Raw genomic sequence first — 22,703 nt, 5'->3', positions numbered from 1 at the left:
TTCTTGGTTTGGAGGCTATTAGCTGTGAGGTGAGATTGGACAAACTTGGTTTATTTTCACTTGAATGCCAGAGGCTGAGGGATGACCTGATAGAAGTGTACAAAATTTATGAAAGGCGTGGATAGACTAGATAGTGTCTCTCTCGCGCTCTCTCTCTTTCTACCCACCTCTCTTCCCCCCCCCCGCCCCCCCACAAAAGACTAGAAATGTCAGTTACTAGGGGGCAAGTTTAAAGGAGATGTGGGGTGGTGGTAAGTGCCAAGAATGTGCTGTCAGAGGATGTGGTGAAAGTGGATACAATAGCAATGTTTAAGAGGCAGCTTGACAGATATGAGTAGGCAAGGAATAGAGGGATACAGACTGTAGAGGTGCAAAAGGTTTTAATTTAGGGAAGATATCGTGTCCGTGCTGGTAGGCTGAAGGACCTTTTTTGCCTGTACTGCATTATCCTTTGTTTCACAGCAAGGAGTTCGATACGTCTATTGTGAACCTTTTTTTTTGTATGTTGATGGGTTCATATAATGTGCAGATGAGAACTGAGGAGTTGTGCACAGGTGAGGCTGATTAGTTCTCGGCGAACTGAACAGTTTGGGACTATAACCTGGGGAGTGTTGTTGAACAAAGAGACCTAGGTGTGCAGGGTCACAGTTGCTTGAAACTGCAGTCACCGGTAGACCGGGTGATGAAGAAGGCATTTGGTATGCTTGCCTTCATTTGTCAGTGCATTGAGTATAGGAGTTGGGAAGTCATGTGGTTTACGGGACATTGGTGAGGCCACTTTTATAATACTGCATACGATTCTAGTTGACCTCCTATAGGAAGAAAGTTGTTAAACTTGAGAGGGTGCAGAAAAGATTTACAAGGATGTTGCTGGGGCTGGAGAGTTTGTGTTATGGGGACAGGCTGAATAGCCTGGACTTTTTTCCCCTGAAGCATCAGAGGTGGAAGGGTGACCTCATTGAGGTTTATAAATCATGAGGGAAAGGGATAGAGTAAATAGCCTTAGTCTTTTCCTAGGGTGGAGGAGTCCAAAATTGGAGGATATAGGTTTAGGATGAGAGGGAAAAGATTTTAAAAAGGACCTGAAGGGTAACTTTTTTTTTGTGCAGAGATGGAGCAAGTTGCCAGAGGCGGGTACAATTACAACATGTAAGAGGCATCTGGATGGGTACATGAATAGGAAGGGTTTAGAGTTATGAGCCAAATGTTGGGAAATGGGTCGGATCATATTGGGATGTCTGGTCAACATCAACGAGTTGGACCAAAGGGTCTGTTCCGTGCTGTATGACTGTGTCTTAGACGGTCTGAAATGGTGCCTGAGTATTCTATAGTTTTTTTTCTCTCTCTCTCTCTCTTGGACCTAAGGTTAAATGAAAGCTTGTCTCCTTGTGTGCAATGTATTCAAATGTTCAGCAAAAAAAGTAATTGCAGCATGTTCTGGAGTTCACATACAATAACAAAGAACACAGCATCATTTGCAATTTTACTCATGGCTTTGCGATTTTACTCACAGGCAGCACAGTGGCTGTGGTTAGCACTGCTGCCTCACAGCGCCAGGAACCCGGGTTCGATTCCACCCCCAGGCGACGGTCTGAGTGGACTTTGCACATTCTCCCTGTGTCTGCATGGGTTTCCTCTGGGTGTTCCGGTTTCCTCCCAAAGTCCAAAGATGTTCAGGCTAGGTGGATTGGCCATGCTAAATTGCCCGTAGTGTTCAGGGATGTGTAGATTAGGTGGGTTATAGGGAGATGGATCTGGGTGGGATGCTCTGAGGGTCGGTGTGGACTTGTTGGGCCGAAGGGCCTGTTACTGCACTGTAGGGATTCTATGATCTATAAACAAGTTGCAGAGAGACACTTGTACTCACTCCCCAGCAGAAGCCATCTATTTTTGGCAGTTTTAAAGAGTTTAAACTTGAAGTTGAGAGCGTGAGCCACGGGGCATCTGGGAACGTAATTTTGAGTATAAAATACTAGCCTCATGAATAGGTGGAGCGAAGGCTGAGCAGGAGCAAATGCAGACACGGACTGCTGGGTAAGTGAACTAATATATTCGGGCAGTGGCTAAACCCAAAATGCTACACGTGAAGTGTCTCCCACCCATCCTCCTCTAACAAAAAAAAACTGTGTGGAGGGTTGGTAAGGTGAGGCCTTTTTTTTTCTCTTTACTCCAAATTGCCAGATGAGATAGACGGAATGGAAGCTTAGGGCAGTTGCATGCTCTTCTTGTAGGATGTGGGAGGTAAGGGTCACTACTGGTGTCCCCTACGACTTCATCTGCGAGAATTGCACCCAACTCCAGCTCCTCTCAGACCGCGTTAGGGAACTGGAGCTGGGTGAACTCCGGATCATTCGGGAGACTGACGGGGTGATAGAGAGGCGTTAGAAGGAGGTAGTCGCACCTAAGTTGCAAGATAAAGGTAGCAGGGTGACCGGCAGGAGAGGGAAAGGAATAGGCAGACAGTGCAGGGATCCCCTGTGGGCATTCTCCTCAATAATAAGTATACCGCTTTGGATACTGTTTTGGGGGATGGGTGGTGGTCGACCTACCAGGGGAAAGCCATAGCAGCCAGGTCTCTGGCACTGAGCCTGGCTCTGTGGCTCAGAGGGAAGGGGGGAGAATAGGAGAACGATTAGTGATTGGAGATTCACTGGTTAGGGGAACAGACAGGAGATTCTGTGGTCGTGAACGAGACTCCCGGATGGTATGTTGCCTCCAGGGTGCCAGGGTCAGGAATGTCTCAAATCAAGTCTACAGGATTCTTAGGGGGATAGTGAGCAGCCAGAAGTCGTGGTAAACATTGGTACCAATGACATCACTAGGAAAAGGGATGAGGACCTGAAAAGTGAATATCGGGAGTTAGTTTGGAAGCTAAAAGGCAGGACCAGCAGAGTAGTAATCTTGGGATTGCTAGTGAGGCTAGGAATAGAGAGAGAGTGCAACTGAACACGTGGCTACAGAGCTGGTGTAGGAGGGATGGCTTCAGATATGTGGATCATTGGGATACATTCTCGGGAAGGTGGGTCCTGTACAGGAAGGACTGGTTGCACCTGAACTGGAGGGGCACCAGCATCCTCGGCGGAGGTTTGCTGGAGCTCTCGGGTTTAAATTAGTTTGGGGGAATGGGAACTGGAGCTACGGATCAGAGGATGGCGTAGCTGATGTACAGGCATATACCACATGCAGAGTCCATGAGGAAGGATAGATAGTTGATAAGGCAAAGTTTCAGTCAGTATGACAAGTTAAAGTGTGTCTATTTTAACGCAAGAAGTGTCAGGAGTAATGGTGATTAACTTAGAGCATGGATCAGCACTTGGAGCTATGCTGTTGTGGCCATTATGAAGACTTGGATATCACAGTGGCAGGAATGGTGGTTGGATGTTCCGGGATTTAGATATTTCGAAAGAAATAAGAAGTCAAGAGGTGGGGGAGTGGCATTGCTAATTAGGGATAGTATCACAGCTGTAGAAAGGGAGGTCGTCGAGGAGGGTTTGTCTACTGAGTCAGTATGGGTGGAACGGGAAAGGAGCAATCGCTTTAATGGGAGTTTTCCAGAGACCCCCAATAGCAACAGAGACATCGAGGAACAGATTGGGAGGCAGGTTTTGGAACTGTGCAGAAATAATAGGATTGTTGTTGTGGGTGACCTCAGCTTCCCTAATGTTGACTGGAACCTCTTTTGTATTTTTTAGTGCAAATAGTTTGGATGGAGCAGGTTTTTTTTTTCAGGTGGGTCCAGGAAGGATTCCGAACTCAATACATAGATAGGCCAACTAGAGGGGAGGCCATATTGGATTTGGTGCTTGGCAACGAACCAGGCCAAGTGTCCGATCTCTCAGTGGGAGAGCATTTCAGTGATGGTGATCACAACTCCCTGACCTTCACTACAGTCATGGAGAGGGATAGGAGCAGATGGTATGGGAAAGTATTTAATTGGGGGAGAGGGAATTACAATGCTATTAGTCAGGAACTGTGGAGCATATATTGGGAACAGATATTCTCGGGGAAATGCATGATAGAAATGTGGAGATTGTTTAGGGAGCACTTGCTGCTGGATAGGTTTGTCCCACTGAGGCAAGGAAGCGATGGTAAGGTGAAGGAACCTTGGATGACAAGACATGTGGAACACATAGTCAAGAGGAAGAAAGAAGCTTACTCAAGGTTGAAGAAGCGAGGATCGGACTGGGTTCTAGAGGGTTACAAGGTAGCCAGGAAGGAACTGAAGAATGGACTTAGAGCTAGAAGGAGGAATGAAAAAACCTTGGTGTGTAGGATTAAGGAAAACCGCAAGGCATGATATACTTGAGTGAGGAACAAGAGGTTGCCAGAGTGAGGGCAAGACCAATCAGGGATAGTAGAGGGAACTTGTGCCTGGAGTCGGGGGGGGGTAGGGGAGGTCCGTAAATGAATAAGATAACAAGGTGTAGAGCTGGATAAACACAGCAGGCCAGGCAGCATCAGAGGAGCAGGAAAGCTGACGTTTCGGGTCTGGACCCTTCTTCAGAAGGGGGCTCTGAAATAAATAGAGGGGGAGGTGATGATAGAAGATGAATAGAGGAGCAGATGGGTGGAGAGAAGACGGACAGGTCAAGGAGGCAGGGATGAAGCCAGTAAAGGTGAGTGTAGGTGGGGAGTTGGGATGGGGGTTTGGTCAGTGAGGAGGGAGGGCCGGGTTGGTGGGAGAGAAGACGGATAGGTCAAGGAAGCGGGGATGAGGCTAGTAATGTGGTACATTGTATCCGCTGTTCCTGATGTGGCCGCCTCTTCGTTGGGGAAACCAAGCGGAGGCTTGGAGACCGCTTTGTGGAGCACCTACATTCGGTTCGTGACAACAACTGCGCCTCCCAGTCACGAAACACTTCAACTCCCCCTCCAACTCTTTGGATGACATGTCCATCCTGGGCTGCCTCCAGTGCCACAACAATGCCATCCGAAGGCTGGAGGAACAGCACCTCATATTCCACTTGGGAACCCTGCAGCCCAATGGTCTCAATGTGGACTTCACAAGCTTCGAAATCTCCCCACCCCCGACCTCATCCCAAGACCTACTCATCTCGTCCCCACCTCCTTGACCTGTCTGTGTTTTTTTTTCTCCCACCTATCCACTCCTCCCATCTCACTGACCAATCCCCCACCCCCACTTCCTACCTACACTCACCTTTACTGGCTTCATTCCTGCCTCATTGACCTGTCCGTCTTCTCTCCACCTATCTGCTCCTCTATCCACCTTCTATCATCGCCTACCCCTCTCTCTCTTTATTTCAGAGCCTCCTTCCCCTCCCTCATTTTCTGAAGAAGGGTCCAGACCCGAAACGTCAGCTTTCCTGCTCCTCTGATGCTGTTTGGCCTGCTGTGTTCATCTAGCTCTACACCTTGTTATCTCAGATTCTCCGGCATCTGCAGTTCCTACTATCTCTTATCTTCTAAGAAGTGGTTTCCCCCCTCCGAGGACTTGTGTAAGTCAAGGCAGAATGGGTTTTGCTTCACAAGAAAGAGGATTGTAAATAAATACTATTTGTGCTAAGTTGCTTAAGTCGAGGGTTTCTTAATGATGTAATATTTGAAATTGTGATTTTAGTGCTAGTGGGATTTGAATGCTGACATTAGCTGTTTAAGTGCAAGAGGTTGGTGAAATGATATGTTTTGTGATAGTGGAAGTAAGTGAAACTATTTAAATTGCATATTTGTGCACATACACACGTCATGTTCAGAAGTGATGAACTCAGTTATGTGGTCTCTCTAGTAATGCTCAGTTATAGGAATATGTCCAAGAACAGGCTCTCAATAATGCACCAAGTACAATGTCAATCCTGACTTCTTTTTTAGCAGTGTCAGTTAAAGACTGTGTGTGAAACTGTGAAACTAAAGTTGGGTGTTTTAAACTCGTTCAGATTAGATCTGACACCATTGCTAGATATTCACATCTGTGTTTTGACATTTATTGTGGTATCTGAATGCATGCAAGTTAGATGAGCACTCTAAGGATGAATTGTATTTCTGCTTTCTATTTAATTTTTGTCTCCATGTGATCAATGTATGGCAACAGAGAAGTGATGAAGTAGTGGTAATGTCGCTGGATTAGTAATCTAGAGCACAAGCTAATGTACTGGGGATATGGGTTTGAATCTCACCGTGGCAGAAGGTGAAATCTGAATTCATTTAATAAAAATCTGGTCTGTAAAGCTGGCCAAAAGGCAACCACATAACCACTGTCAGTTGTCATAAAAACACATCATCTTTCCTTGGGAAGAAAATCTGCCATCTTTGCCCAATTATATGACCTGATCTGGCCTACAGCAATGTGGTTAACTCCAAATGCTGTTTAGATAATTATGTGGCCAATAATGACCACATCCCAGTCATAAAAGAAATAGGAGATCAAGGATAACCTGCTTGTTCTCCAGTTTGAGCAATTCTAACATGGCTGGGTTATATTTGATACACAGTCTGCAGACTTGGCCACATGCAGGGCAAGTAGGTAGGTGGGATGTCTGTGCCCTCCCTGTGACACCTTGACTTGGCCTAAACACATTACCAGAAAAATCCAGGTTGTTTGTGTTTTGCTGAATTAGCCCTTTCCATTTTGGCACCATGTCACTCATTACAGTACTGTAGTCAATGTATTGAATTAACAATGTATCAGTCCGCAACATGTGCTTTGATCTGAAAAATCCATTTGCTGGGCTCCAGAAATAGCATTTATAAAGGTGTGATTATTTTGAACTTCTGGGAACCACAACCATAATGCAAACTTAGCAGTTTTAAACACAGGTAGGTAAGAACAAAAACAAAGTTGCTGGAAAAGCTCAGCAGGTCTGGCAGCATCTGTGGAGGAGAAAACAGAGTTAATGGTTCAGGTCCGGTGACCCTTCCCTACCCACAGGTAGGTTAGACGTGTGGCAAATTTCCAACGAGAGCTACTGAATCAGATTCAACCTATTACTACTTTTTTATTATTCTGACCAAGCTGCAATGTACAGTTTGGTGCATCTCAATTTCTCCAATTCCTGTTTCTTTTCTAGTAGTTTATTAAACTATTCCAATTTTATTCATCCATTATACATCGTGTAAGCCCACTTACTACATCCTTTTCATTTTCTTACGCTGCTTATGACCACAACTATCTAATTTTTCAGCATTCTCATCTCCCTCCCGTGGCCTCATGCTCCTCCAACCCTTTCGCTCTCTTGCGCTCTCACCCCTGTTGCTCGGTTTTGGCCAGCTTGAGAATGTGGAAGGTACTATATAAATCTAAGTCTCCTTTTTACTTCATGTGCATCATTCCTTTTCCCGGGACATTGGGTCTCTTGTCTGGTCTGGTTTAACTGATCATTTCGCCCTATTACCAGTCTACATTGTTTATTGTCTAGGCTGCTTTTGTTTGCAAAGTAATTTTAATAAGTGAATTGCAAGGTAGGAAGTCTGTTCCTCATGCACCAAAAACCAGTTTCAGTTCTGCTTCTCTTGTAGGATGATAAAATTATAGGGTTGCTGCTTTTGTGCATATAATAATGAACTACAGGAGAGTGGTACTGGTGGTGTAGAGGCAGGTTTACAGCTAATTGTCTGCTGGGGGAGCGTGGAGAAGATGGGAAATGCAAGGTCTGTAGAGTGTGGAATTTGTAAGTGCATAGGTGTACTCTCCAAATGCTGTTTGCTATTTGAAGGAGACAAAAAAAAAGTAAAATTGTGTTTATTTGGAGCATAATGCTACTGGAATTATTTGAGAAACGACCTGGATACTTGTGTACTGCTGACTGTTAATTAATGAAATTTGGTTGGGTTCTACCTGAAGAGTTTATGTATATTTCAAATTGTGCTAGATGGAAGAATTTTCAGTTGCAGAAAATTATAACTTGATCTATATTTAAGAAGTGATATATTTCAGGAGCACTTAATTCTAACTTTGAATTATAGACTTGTGTACTTGTTGAAAGGGTCATCAAGCTGTGAGTGCTGTTTCTGTAACTGTTGGCCATAAATGGTGGTCTGTTCCTAATGCCATGAATCACCATCAATTAAACATTAGCATTTTGACAAATCTGTCACACCAAGAAACTAACCAGTCTTGTTTTATTTGGTAGTTCTTTAAATTATTCTGTTTATGTTGTAGTGAGAATGTAAGCTTTTGAGTTTAATTTAGTTGCTTCTTTTCAAAATAGTACTGCTGTCATGTATTGCAAAATAAACAAAGTTTCGGGTTCCCAGGTAATCAAGCTACCCTGTTTTTAATTGCAGAACTTAAATTCTTGGATTCTTTCATGCATTTAAATGTAACAATGTGTGGTAGAATATTCTGTTTCTTTTGAAATCTTGTAGCTTGATTCTTGGTCCATACCCAAATGGCTTTGTGGATTAGAACCTGTGGTCTAACATAACTTCTTTCTTCTAAGCTTATGGTCTGCTAAGACTTGATGGGATAAATGTTCCTCTTCTGTGCAAGAAGAATCCAGAAATGAGACTCTGGCAGTATTAGTTAGCTCAAATACTTAGCAATTGCAAAGCTGCCCTGTGTATTTGACACACGTTTAAGAATGCCAGTCAAACCTGAGTACCATTGTTGCAGAGTGGGGAAGAAAAATAGAGGTAAAGAAGAGTAAAAGAAAAAGATGGAGAAAGTGGTACACGAGTGTTAATGCACATAAGAGCAGAACAAGATTGAGGAAAATGTGGGGTGGGCTGGGTGGGCTGGGGTGTGTCGTGGCGTGGAAATCTGGTTTTTGTATTGGATAGAGTTGTAAGTAATAGGAGAACAAGAATTGACCTGGGTAGACATTGTATATAGGAACTTGATATATTTGCAAATTGTAGTTGTCTTTTTTTTGTTTGTAATCTGTGATCTTTCAGAGGAGTTTGAGAAGTTTGTTGGATATGGTTTACTTGATTAACACAACCTTTTTTCTTTTTTGTTACAATTTCCAATGTTTCAGGGGATTTGGTATTTGTTGCCTTAACATGTAGTATTGCCACTTAGAAAATCAACTTCTCTTGTTATTGAAATAAAACAAACAGTTAATGTTTAAAGGAAGAATTTTTAGCTTGTAATGGACATGAGAATGAAAATATTACAAACATAATGAGTCAGCAGAACGAGTAGACCATCCAGCTGCTTGTGCCTGTTTCTGCATTCTGTAACATTATGGCTGATCTGGTATGTGACTTCAGATCCACATGTCAGTGCAAATTCGATGGATTGAAGGGCTTCTTTTGTACTTCATGACTGTGTGGTTCCCACCTACCCTTTGAGCTTTCAACCCCTTGCTTAACAATTTATCTACCTCAGCCTTTTAAAAATATTCCAAGGTTCTACTTCTACCATCTTTTTCAGGAGAGAGTTCCAAAGTAGTTGAACGCTGTGAGAAGAAAAAAATTGTCTAATCACGGTTTTAAACAAGTGATCCCTAACTTAAAATGTGATCCTGAAGTTGTAGATTTTCTCATAAGTGGAAACATCCTTTCCACATCTATCCTGTCAAGTCCCTTCAGGATTGGATATGTTTCAATCAAGCCACCTCTTGCTCTTCTAAACTCCAGCAGATACAAGCCTACCCTTTCCAACTTTTCCTTGTATGACAACCTATCCATTCTAGGTATTAGTTGCGTCTGCTTCTCTCTCTGTGGAAGGACCTACTGAACGTTTTCCTGCATCTTTAGTTAATTCGCACTTCCAACATTTTCATACTCCTTTTTAGAGATAGATTGAATCTAAGAAACTTTAGGCAAATTTAATGGTGAAGTTTGGTTTAAGTGACCAATGATGACCAATAATAAAATGGCTGTTGAAATTTGAGAAATCGCACAAAATGTGATCTATAAGAAAGCATTTATTCATCCTGTGTCAATGGAGGTGAGATTGTGGCACTCCAGCATTCCTTGTTGGACTATTTCTGCTACATCAGCAGAAATTGCTTGTGCGCTGCTCTGAATAATTTAATGTATTGACTTTATCTAACCAGCCTAAATTATTAAACACTCAACATGATCCAATGTTTCCACAATTAGACAACATCAGGTGAATAATCCTGACCCTGTGAACAAACTTGGTGATACTCGGTTTCGGATTGTTGGATTTTGTGATTCTCTAGCGTATACTAAAAGCTACATATTACTACACTGGACCCTGTTCTTTACTGACAAACATGCACAAACATTACGCTTCTTTCAACTCAACTAAGTAGGTGATAGTGATTCTCTAGGCACTGCCTTGGCCACTCAGTCAACACAGCTGGATTGAATATTTAAACAAAGATTGACCGTTTACACATGCTCATCGTTGATGCATTTGCTATGGTGATCCCTTTACCAGTTAGAGTCCAAGTGCCAACCAAACAGCACTGTAAACTCCCATGACTTTGCCTCTGCCTAATTTGCAAGAAATGCCATGGCCTAATGGTATTATCGTTGGATTGTTAATCCATAGACCCAGATAATGTTCTGGGTACGAATCCTGCCACGACAAATGGTGGAATTTGCATTCAATAAATACCTGCAATTAAGAATCTGACTGACCATAAATCCATTGTAAATTGTCAGAAAAACCCGTCTGGTTCACTAATGTCCTTTAGGGAAGGAAACTGTCATCCTTTCCTGGTCTGGCCTACATGTGACTCCAGACCCACAGTAATGTGGTTGACTCTCAACTGCCAACTGGGCAATTAGGAATGGGCAATAAAAGCTGCCTAGCCAGCAACACCTCTCCTTCCGTGAATGACTAAAAAAAATTGTCCTGATAAGTGCAAGATGAAAAATTTTGACAATGTCTTTTTTGCAAAAATACTGAAGTTCATAAACTTTATTATCTGCACAGCTGTTATTGTGCTTACCAAACACCACTTTGCTTTACTTGGAAGTCAACAATTTGAATAATAACGGATTGTGTTGAATAATGCTGTAGTTTCCACTTAAAAAATTATTTTTTATAAATTGCTTAAAATAGTACAATGGAATTTTATTAAAATGAAATACAAAATTCTTCAAATACTCCACATGCCAGACTGTGTTTGTGGAATTGGAAACAGTTAATATTTAAGTTTGGTAACCTTCAATCAGAACTAGAAAAGGAGACATGAGGTTTTGAGCAAGTACAAAGGCAAAAAAGGTCAGGGTGGCAATGAACAAAAAAGTTTGCAATTGGGTGAAAGATGGTTGGGGAGGCACAAAAACCCAACGTGCCAAGGCATAAGGAGACTTCTCCAAATCGCATTCTCCCAATTTTTTTTTCTTGGTTTTGGATGATTCCACTTTCCCACTTACACCTCCATTTTTTTTTAACCTATCCTAGTAACACCACCTTTGCCTTGTATCCTTTTAAAACCTCTTGTCATTTTCTAACTCCTAGCTTTCACTTTATTACAGATCTCACATTTTGGTCCTGCCCTTGCCTCTTTGCTTAAAAACCCCTTGCATGTTTTAATGTGTTCCAGTGCAGTGATTTGATTATTTCAGCATTTCCTGTTTTCATTTCACTTTCTAGTGTCTGTAGTATCTTGCTTTTATATATGTTTAGGCATTTTCAGTAACTGTCTAACACCTAAAATCCTCAAAGTGCATACTTTTATTCTGTTCTGTTAAAAACTAAACTAAGTTACTTGCAGTGTTAATGGAGAAGCAAACTGGAAGTTCTTTCACTTTTTTTTAATCAATTCTGAATTACACAATATTATTGTCTTTTCAGATCTTATTCAAGCCACAAATGAGACCAATGTTAATATACCTCAAATGGCTGACACGCTCTTTGAGAGAGCAACGAACAGCAGTTGGGTGGTGGTGTTTAAGGCTTTAGTTACTACACATCATTTGATGGTCCACGGCAATGAGGTACATATTTTATTAATTCTTCAAATATTATTTTGAATGTCTGAACACCTATGTAATGTAAATGGTACTATTTCAGCTCACTGGAGCCTGGAATAGTTGGAGGGCAAGTTGGTTGTGATTGTAACTCATATTGTTAGTAAGAAAATGCTGATAGAACTTTGTTCTGTTAATGAATGAAGTAGCCTTCAAACTGTAACTTGCATTCTATAATGAGTCCATATGAAGTGATGTAGATTTCATGAATGTAAGCCCCGAGTCGAGCACGTTTTAGAGCAAATACACCCTGGATTCTGACATGCAGAATGGTGCACCTGATTTTCAGATCACAGTTTTGTTTTCTTGGTGGGAATTCAAGAACATAATCAAATTAATTATCCCAGTCATTACACCAGATTTTCAAATTTGTGCTAACTGCCAGGAATATTTAAATTTCAAGATTATAACAAATAAGGGCCTAATGCATTCATTGATCAAACAAATCTTGATGAACACAGTCATATGTTTCAGTTAATTTTTTGCAATTTTTTTGACAAACCATAAATGAGAGAGGATATTTGGTAAGGCGCTGATTTGAAACTGGAACATTAAAATGACCACTAACAAAGGATGGTTTTGTGATAATATGGTGTATATATCTTTTTTTCCCAAATATTCCAACCCTCCAAATCAAATGAATTAAGATGGCCTGCAAGTTGCATGGTCACTCTTCCTTTCCTTTTGAGGGAAATAGAATGCAATAGGGTGGTAGCAGTGCTACAGCTGTATATAGCTCATGAGTACTGTAACCATCCCTGGGCACCTCATGTTGGCTTTGAAAAGGGGGTGCAGCACAGTTTCACCAGAATGGTATAAAGACTAAATTAGAGGACAGTCTGCGAAGACTTGGCTTGTTTTCGTTTTGAGTTTAGACCGTTTGAAGTGTGACTTGTGTTTTAAAGCAATAAATGGACTTGAACAGAGAGAAACTGCCTGGTTAAGGATTACAAAACAAAAGAACACAGTTTTGAAATTGGAGCAAGACCATGTAGGGATGAAATTAGATGTGGGCTTTCACCCCAAGGGTAGTTGAATCTGGGTCAAGTAGATTTTTTGCTGATCGTTGAAGAATACGGATGAAAGACCGGTAAGCAGAGTTGAGGTAGCTGTCTGTCCGTCTGTTCCATAATTAAATGATGGAATAGTCTCAACTGACTGGTTTAGGCCTATTCCTATTTGCCTGAAATCAACTAGGGAATTATAGTTGACCATTCAAGCGAATTTAGAGTTCAAGTTAATGCTATTATCAACAGTGCAGAATATGTGAGCAGAACAATGACATTGTTGATTAGGTGGATTGGTGTTGGATGATCAGAGTACTTGGAGACTAGCAAGTAGCTGCTTGATCTTTTTGCGATTTAGATTAGGTTAACACCTATTTTGTTATCTCATCAGTTTTTATGTTCACTCACGAATGTGGGTATCACTGACTGGGCCAACAATTATTGCCCATACCTAATTGCCCTCAAAGGTGGTGGTGAGCTACCATTTTTACCCATTGCAGTCTATTTGCTGTAGGTAGACCCACGATTCCATTATGGAGGGAATTTGAGGATTTTGACCCAATGACAGTGAAGGACGGTGAGTGGCTTAAAGGCAAGCTTGCAGGTGGTGGTGTTACCATGTATCTGCTGCCCTCGTCCTTTCAGATGGATGTGGTCATGACTTTGGAAGGTGCTGTCTAAGGATCTTTGAATATTTACAGTACATCTTGCAAATGGTACATGCTGCTGAGTGCTGGTGGTGGAGGGAGTGGATGTTTGTGGATGTGGTGCTGATCAATTATTACTATTAATCAAAGATTGCTTTGTCCTGAATTACTTGCTATTGTACTCCTATCCTCTGACCTGCTGTTGTAGCCACTGTATTTATATGGATGGTCCAGTTGAGTTACCGGTCAATAGTAAGCCCCCAGGATGTTGATGGTCAGGGATTCAGTGATGGTAACACCATTCAGTGTCAATGGGTGGTAGTTAAATTGCATATTAGTGGAGGTGGTAATTACTTGTCATTTGTGTGGCACAATTAATACTTGCCATATTTCAGCCCAAATCTGCATATTATCCAAGTCTTGCACTTGAATGTACAGGTAGTTCTCCTGTAACTCAATAGTTGCGTTTTTGTGTGACCTCGTACCATAGAAAATCACATTATAGGGAATTTGCTATAGAAAATCACTATATACCTTGTACAGCAGAAAGTTAGCATTATCCAAGCAGTGTCCACTATTCATCAATCGTGTTGCAGCCAACTTGTTCGACAATGAAACACTTGTTATAGCAGAAGTACCTGTAGATTGCTTCAGTATCTGAGGTGCTTCAATGGTGCTGAACATTGTGCAATCATTGACAAACATCCCTTCTTCTGACCTTTATGATAGAGAGAAGGTCATTGAAGTAGCTGAAGATGGTTAGGCCTAGGGTACCACCCTGAGGAACTCCTGCCCTGGACCTGAGATGATGAAGCTCCAAAACCATATCCTATTGATGATCAAACTATCTGGGGCTTTTGTCCATCCAATTCCCATTGATTCCAGTTTTGCTAGGGCTCCTTGATGCCCCACTCTGCATCAAGATGTATTTGACAAAGGGCTTAGAATCCCAGAATCCCGGAATCCCTACAGTGTGGAAGCAAGCCATTTGGCCCATTGAATCCACACTGACCCTCCAAAGAACATCCCGTCTTTTCCCATAGTTAATCCACCTAGTTTACACATCCCTGGACACTATAGGCAATTTAGCATAGCGAATCCACCTAACTTGCACATCTCTGGGCTGTGGGAGGAAAACCACACAGACAATGTACAAACTGCACCCAGACAGCCACCGAAGGGTGGAATCAAACCCAGATCCTTGGAGCTGTGAGACAGCAATCCTAACCACTGAGCCACTGTGCTGTCACCCCCTCACCTCACCTTGAATTCAGCTGTTTCATCCATGTTTGAACCAAGGCTGTAATGAGGTAAGGAGCTGAGTGGCCCTGGCAGAACTCTAACTCAAACTGGGCGTCACTGCACAGGTTATTGCTGTGCAGGTGTTGGTTGATGGCACTGTTGATGACCCCTTTCATCACTTTCCCAATGATCGAGAGTAGACTGGGGCGATTAATTGACCGCGTTGGATTGTCCTGCTTCTTGTATACGGGATATACCTGGGCACTCTTCCACATTGTTGGGTGGATTCCAGTATTGTAGCTATACTGGAACTGCTTAGCAAGAAGATTGGCAAGCTCTGGAGCACAGCCTCTGGTATGTATATGCCTCATGGGTGAAGTCACATGACTATGGTAGACCAGGAAGCAAGTTTGGACATCATTGCTTTTCCATCAAAACATAGGGACTGAATTGGCCCAAGTTGGTTGTGATGTTTTGTCTTGTTCTTGTACATTGTGTTTTACTTTTAGGTTGCATAAAGGTTCCTCTAATTTTTAACTCATTGAGTAGGTTGTCAAATCAAGTCAGTGACAAGGATCAATCATGCATTTGATAGTGTTAATAGGCGACCAGGTGTACTTTGTTATTATCATCACTTTATAATGGTGCAGATGGCTGCCAAGAATGCAAAAAATACATGTAATAAACTCTTTCCTATCTCTGATGCACAGTCTGACTAGTTAGCCCGTAAGGCCAGGGTTTTTTAGAACTTGTAAGTTCAATGTAAAACATTGACATCAAAATCCAAAACTTGAAGACATTTTGAAACTTAAGTATTTAAACTTTGGTCTTGAATCCTCCACTAAACCTGGAGGAAGAATTGTGGTAGATCTGCTGAGGCCAGTTTTGTTTTCTTCTTTGGACTTTCCAATTGGAAATACTAAAATGAAGTAAATTGCATTCATATCCAAAGACGAGCATGAGCTCCAGCATGTAGATCCCTCAGTGGGGACTGTGCAAATTTTATTGTATTTTAATATGTGTGTGAAATGGCTATGATCAAACAAATCGCTTATCAAAACTCTGTACACCATATTCATTTTCATGCTGCGTCATAAAGTCTTTCCAGAAATCCTTTGAATAACGAAGCATTTCACTTCGCATTCTGTGACTTGACAGTCTTTCTACTCTCTGAACTTTTTTCCCATTCTGTTCTTTCTTTCCCACTAGCTGATCTTTCACTCTTTTTGTCTCCCTTGCTGCTCTCCTCGCATTTTGTCTCCCACTCTTCCTCTCGCATGCTCTCATCCTGTTCCCTCAGTGCACAGACCAGACACTATTAACTTTAACATGCCTATTGAGTTCTCCAAGCTACCTACTCTCTTTTAAACCCCTGTCACCTTTGCTGGGCTTAACTGAAATTCAGTTTTCACCAAATAATCTCCAGTTAGCTATCTTTAAAACATGGGTTTCTCCCTATTCACTGTCTCCAGGTGAACCAAATGCAATCTGTGTCCTATTGAACACTGAGTGTTCCTTCACAAAGTGCCTGACTAAAACTGCAACACAAACTTTGCACAGTATATACTTTCTAATAACTTCAAAGTGGAATACAGGGCATTGTGGCTAATTAAATGGTAGCACAAATTCCTCTGCTTAGGTTCTTCTAAAATACTTCTGTACCAGAAACCATCCATGTGTAAAAGAATTGAAGCAATCACCTGAGGATCAGTTATTTGCTTTTGGGAACTGGACCAGTCAGGGATGTCAAAATCTTTGTCAAGATGTCATCATTTCAGTGCTACCCAAATTCTGTACTACCAAACAACAATTTGTATGGCTTTTATACATCCTAGAATCTGCACCTTAGAAATCTTAGCATACACAAAGCGATTTATTTTAATATTATAAGGAACTAACTGGATTTGTGAAACTTTTGGTTACAATTTGCCTCCCCAATACCTCCCTGTTGCATCCATTGTTTATATCTCTGCCTCCCGTGTACACATCTGTCTACTTGCATTAGTCCAACCAGTCCTTCATTGACATTCATCTGGTAATAGTGCCACAAAGCAGTGGAAAGCCCAAGTCTCATGTCTATTGAACCCAGCTTGCTTCTGCCCAGCTGTGGTGCTACACTCATTCGTGGAGGAAATGGTGGTAAATGGTAGAAAATAGGAGTTACTTTGAAAAAGATAACTTGAGTCCAGGTCCCTTTAGCCTCAGGCCCTGGTCTTTTTCACTTTTGTATGATCCTCGCTTTCCTGAACGTTGGGGTAGTGGATCTATATGCACGTGGATAAGTCAGTTTCAATTGCAGCAGTTGTTCTCACAAATATGATCAAATGACTTGCCTAGCTACTTCGCCACACTAACTTGACATGGAGCACTCTCCAAATAAGATAATCTTATGCGAAGTTCAGTGTCCACCTGAACAAATAAAAACTACTGTGCAGCAAGTAGTGCATTAACAAAACATTATCGTTTTGCTTAGTGTAACTTAATAGGAAATGGATGCATAGCAGAACTGTGTTTGAAACTTGAAACACACTATTTGAATGCAAATCAGGGCATGAGTTGTCAGACTTGATGGATTTCATTAAATAAAAGACTGGGCAGACACTTTGGTGTGAAAGTGCTGAATGTCTTGGAAAATGGAAATGTAAGGGAGTTGACTATTGCTACAGGTCCCAAACATACAACGCACCATCTGGATGCGAGATGAATGGTCTAAAGATGAACCAGGTTGTTATGGGAAAATGTGGCTGTCAAAACGGTTGATTTCGAACAAAGAACAAAAAGAATAAAAGAGGAGTACAGTACAGGAACAACCCCTTTTGGCCCTCCAAGCCTGTGTCGACAATCGTGCCCTTTCTAAACAAAAAGACAGAACTTCTGCCCTTATTTGGTCCATATCATTCTCTTCCCTCCCTATTCATATAAACATCCAGATGCCTCTGAAATGTCACCAACGTGCCTACTTCTTCCACCTCCTTTTCCATCACCACCACCTCCTACCACTCTGTGGAAAAACTTTCTCTAAACTTTCCCCATCTCGGGGAGAGAGCCGCTGACTATCAAGCCTGTCTATGTCTCATCATTTTTCTGATCTCTATCAGGTCTCCTCCCAGCTTTTTAAACCTTTCCTCCATAGCCAGTGCCCTTGAGACTGGTCAACATCTTGGTGAGCCTTCTCTGCACTCTCACTAAAGCTTCCACTTGATTTTGGTAGTGTGACAAGCAAAACTGTACACAATTCTCCCAATGCGGCCTAATATGGGTTTCATATGGTTACCTTTTTATATGCAACATGGTTTGCCAACTCTTGTATTCAGTGCCCCGGTGATGAAGGCAAACATGCCATATGCTGCCTTAATCACCTTGGCCACCTGAATTCCTGCTTTTAGGGAACGGTAGGCCTGCACATCCAGATCAGTCTGTATGTTAATGTTCCTAAGGGTTCTTCCATTTGCAGTATAATTCACACCTAAATTTGATCCTCCAAAATGCATCGCCTGGCATTTGTCTGGATTAAACACCATCTGCTATTTCTGTGCCCAAGTCACCAATCTAACTATATCCTGTTGTATCCTTTCACAATTGTTGGCATCATCAGCAACTCCACCAATCTTTGTGTCATCTGCAAACTTACTAATCAGATCACCACCTACCTTTTCCTCCAGATCACTTTTATATTTAATACAGACAACAGAGGACTTGACACTGTTCCCTGTGGAACACCACTAGTTACTGGTCTCCATTCCAAACCCACCCTTCCACCATTACCTTCTGTCTTCTATGACCAAGCCAGTTTTGTATCCAGCCCACACCAAATCCCACGTGATTTTAGTTTTTGCACCAATCTGCCATGAGGGACTTTATCAACTGCCTTACTAAAGTCATATAACCTACATTCACAGCCTTTCCCTCATCAATTATCTTTGTCACCTCTTCAAAATATTCAGTCAGGTTGGTAAGACATGATCTTCCCCATACAAAACAAGGAACTACAATAGAATGAGGGAGGACTTGGCTAAAGTAAACTGGAAACAAAGATTTTGTGGTGGGACAGTTGACGAGCAGTGGAGGACTTTCAAAGCAATCGTTCAAAGTGCTCAGCAAAAGTATATTCCAGTGAAAAGGAAGGACTGTAAGAAAAGGGGTAATCTGCCATGGGTGCCTACAGAAATAAGGGAGGCTATCAAATTGAAAGAGAAGGCATACAAAGTGGCCAAAAACAGCATGAAACTAGAAGATTGGGAAAACTTTAAAGGTCAACAGAAAGCCACAAAAAGAGCTATAAGGAAAAGTAAGATAGAACATGAGAAAAAACTAGCTCAGAATATAAAGACAGATAGGAAAAGTTTCTATAAACATATAAAATGAAAAAGAGTGGCTAAAGTAAACGTTGGCCCTTTAGAGCATGAGAAGGGGAATTTAGTTATGGGATATGATGAAATGGCCGAGGCATTGAACAGGTATTTTGTATTGGTCTTCACAGTGGAGGACACTGATAACATGCTAGTAATTGACAAAGAGACGAAGGTAGGTGAGGACCTGGAAACAATCATAATTACGGAAGAGGTAGTGTTGGGCAAGCTAATGGAACTAAGGATTGATAAGTCTCCTGGCCCTGATGGAATGCATTCCAGGGTACTAAAAGAGATGGCGGGAGAAATAGCAGGTACACTGGCGGTAATTTTCCAAAATTTGCTGGACTCTGGGGCAGTCCCAGCAGATTAGAAAACGGCAAATGTGATGCCACTGTTTAAAAAGGGAAGTAGACAAAAGATGGGGAATTATAGACCGGTTAGCTTAACCTCTGTAGTGGGGAAGATGCTTGAGTCTATTATCAAGGAAGAAACAGCAAGGCATCTTGATAGAAATTGTCCCATTGGGCAGACGCAGCATGGGTTCATGAAGGGCAGGTCATGCTTGACAAATCTTTTGGAATTCTATGAAGGCATTACGAGCGAGGTGGACAATGGGGACCCAGTGGATGTGGTGTACCTAGACTTCCAAAAGGCCTTTGACAAGGTGCCGCACAAGAGGCTACTGCATAAGATAAGGATGCATGGCGTTCAGGGTAAAGCATTAGCATGGATAGAGGATTGGTTGACTAACAAGAAGCAAAGAGTGGGGATAAATGAGTGCTATTCTAGCTGGCAGTCAGTGACTAGTGGTGTGCCTCAGGAATCGGTGTTGGGACCGCAATTATTTACAATTTATATAGATGATTTGGAGTTGGACCACGTGTAGGGTGTCAAAGTTTGCAGATGACACTAAGATGAGTGGCAGAGCAAAGTGTGCAGGGGAACATAGATACATTGAGTGGGTGGGCAAAGATCTGGCAGATGGAATACAATGTAAATAAATGTGAAGTCATACATTTTGGTAGGAGTAATGGTAAAAAGGATTATTACTTGAATGGTAAAAAGTTGCAGCATGCTGCTATGCAGAGGGACCTGGGTGTCCTTGTGCATGAATCACAGAAGGTAGGTCTGCAGGTACAACAAGTAATTAGGAAGGCAAATGGAATTTTGCCCTTCATTGCTAAAGGGATTGAAATAAAAAGCAGAGAAGTTATGTTGCAGCACTACAAAGTGCTGGTGAGGCCACACCTGGAGTACTGTGCGCAGTTTTGGTCTCCTTACTTGAGAAAGGATGTACTGGCACCTGGGTGCAAAGGAGGTTCACTAGGTTGATTCCGGAGTTGAGGGGGTTGGCTTATGAGGAGAGACTGAGTAGATTGGGATTATATTAATTGGAATTCAGAAGATTGAGGGGGGATCTTATAGAAACATATAAAATTATGAAGGGAATAGATAAGATAGAAGTAGAGAGGATGTTTCCACTGGCAGGTGAAGCTAGGACAAGAGGGCATAGCCTCAAGATTAGAGGGAGCAGATTTAGGACTGAACCGAGAAGGAATTTCTTCACCCAGCGGGTTGTTAATCTATGGAATTCCTTGCCCAGTGAAGTAGTTGATGCTACTTCTGTAAATGTTTTTTAAAAAAAGTAGATTTTTTTTGAACAATAAAGGAATTAAGGGCTACGGTGAGAACGCGGGTAAGTGGATCTGAGTCCACGAAAGGATCAGCCATGATCTTATTGAATGGCGGAGCAGGCTCGAAGGGCCAGACGGCCTACTCCTGCTCCTAGTTCTTATGTTCTTATAAAGTTGTCTGTTTCTAACTTGTCCGTCTTCTTCCAAATGTGTACATATCTTGTCCCTCAGTATCTTCCCTCAGAGTGTCTCCACCACAGATGTCAGATTCACCAGCCTATAATTGTCTGGATTATCCTTGCTTCCTTAAACAAGAGAACAACATTGGCTTATCTCCAGTCCTCTGGAACTTGACCTGTGGGCAAAGATGATGTGATTATATCTGCTAATGCCTCAGCTGTTTCCTCCCTTGCCTCTTGAAGAAATCTGGTACAGATCTCAGCTGGCCCTGGGGACTTGCCTACTTTAGTGCAATTTCGGATACCAAAAACTTCCTCCTTCCATATATTGACATTCTCTAGAGTATTCGCACACATCCCTGACCTCACCATCAGTCATGTTCTTCTCCATAATTAATACAGACACAACGTACTCATTAAATATATCTCCCACTTCCAGTGGCTGAACGTGTAACTTCCCTCCTTTGCCCATCAGTGGGGCTACTCTTTCCCTTGCACCCTCCTAATATATGCATATAAAGCCTTGGGATTCTCCTTGACCCTGTTTGCTAAAGACATTTCATGGCCCCTTTTTAGCCTTCCTAATTCCACATTGATGTTCCTCCTACTTTCTCTATGTTCCTCAAGGGCTTGGTCAGTTTGTAGCTACCTAGACTTATTGTATGCTTCCTTTTTCCTTTTGACTGACTGAGCTTACAAATTCCCTTGTCATCCATGTTTCCTGAATCCTGCCATTCCTGTCATTCAATTTAGTGGGGACATGCATGTCCTGAACTTCAATCAACTGGTCCTGAAAAGCCTCCCATGTGCCAGATGGAGATTTGCCCCCAAATAACTGCTCCCAATCCACATTCCCCAGTTCCTGTCTAATTTGGATGTAATTGGCCTTTGCCCAATTAAGCACCCTCACCCAAGGGCCACTCTTGTCCTTGTCCTTGTCCTTGTCCTCGTCTGTGACTACTCTCAATCTTGTGGAGCTAGGATCACGAAGCCCAAAGTGCTCTCCTACTGAAAAATCGGTCACCTGTCCTGACTCATTCCCTAGTACCACATCTAATATGGCCTCTCTGGTTGTCTTGTCGACATACTGTCTTAGAAAGCCCTCCTGGACACATCTAGCAAATTGTTCTCCATCCGAGCCCCTGGCTGTAAAGGAGTCCCAGTCAATACAAGGAAAGCTGAAGTGACCCACCACAACTACCCAGCTTTTTTCACACCTTTTCCAGTAAATGTCTACAAAAAATTTTATATGATACAATTCTATGATATATCTGCTTCTCTGTCTCCCGTGGGCTGTTGCGAGGTCCATTGAAAATTGCCAACATTGTGATTTCACTATTCCTGAGCTCCTCCCATAATGCCTCACTGCTTGATCCCTCCGATATGTCCTCCCTCAACATTGCTGATTAGGGATCACAGCACAGCTATGTGACTCCCCCACCCTCTTTGTTTCCCTTTTCGGTCCCGTCTAAAACAGTGATCTCCTGGAATGTTAAGCTTCCAGTCCTGTTGCTCCTTTTAAGCATGTCTCCGTAATGGCAATAACATCATAATTCCTGCAGTAATCCGTGCTCTTAGTTCATATGCCTTACCTGTTATGCTTCATGCATTGAAGTAAATGCCCTCCAGACCTCCAAAGCCTCCGAGCCCCGAAATCTCCCTCTGCCTGCTCTTAATCTGCACTATGCATATCTCAGTCTCTCTTTTGTTCCCAGTCCCTGCACTTACTGGCCTGTTGCTCTGGTTCCCACCTCTCCCCCCCCCCCCCCCCCCCCCCCCCCCCCCCCCCCCC

General features: G+C 42.3%; 1 protein-coding gene across 2 annotated transcripts in view; it reads left to right on the top strand.

Annotated features, from left to right (window-relative positions):
- The window catches only part of LOC109913545 (clathrin coat assembly protein AP180-like), a 211,297-nt gene that overhangs the window by 49,120 nt on the left and 139,474 nt on the right, over window positions 1-22,703 (top strand). For both annotated transcript variants that reach the window (XM_048596769.1, XM_048596770.1), the window contains exon 3: window positions 11,675-11,817. In XM_048596769.1, coding sequence (XP_048452726.1) covers window positions 11,675-11,817 — 143 coding nt within the window. The remainder of the gene's footprint in view (window positions 1-11,674; window positions 11,818-22,703) is intronic.

The sequence above is a fragment of the Rhincodon typus genome, chromosome 5 (genome assembly GCF_021869965.1).
Source record: "Rhincodon typus isolate 14 chromosome 5, sRhiTyp1.1, whole genome shotgun sequence".
NCBI lineage: Eukaryota > Metazoa > Chordata > Chondrichthyes > Orectolobiformes > Rhincodontidae > Rhincodon > Rhincodon typus.
Note: the sequence above shows the minus strand (reverse complement) of the source record. Positions and strands in the feature narration are given on the sequence as shown.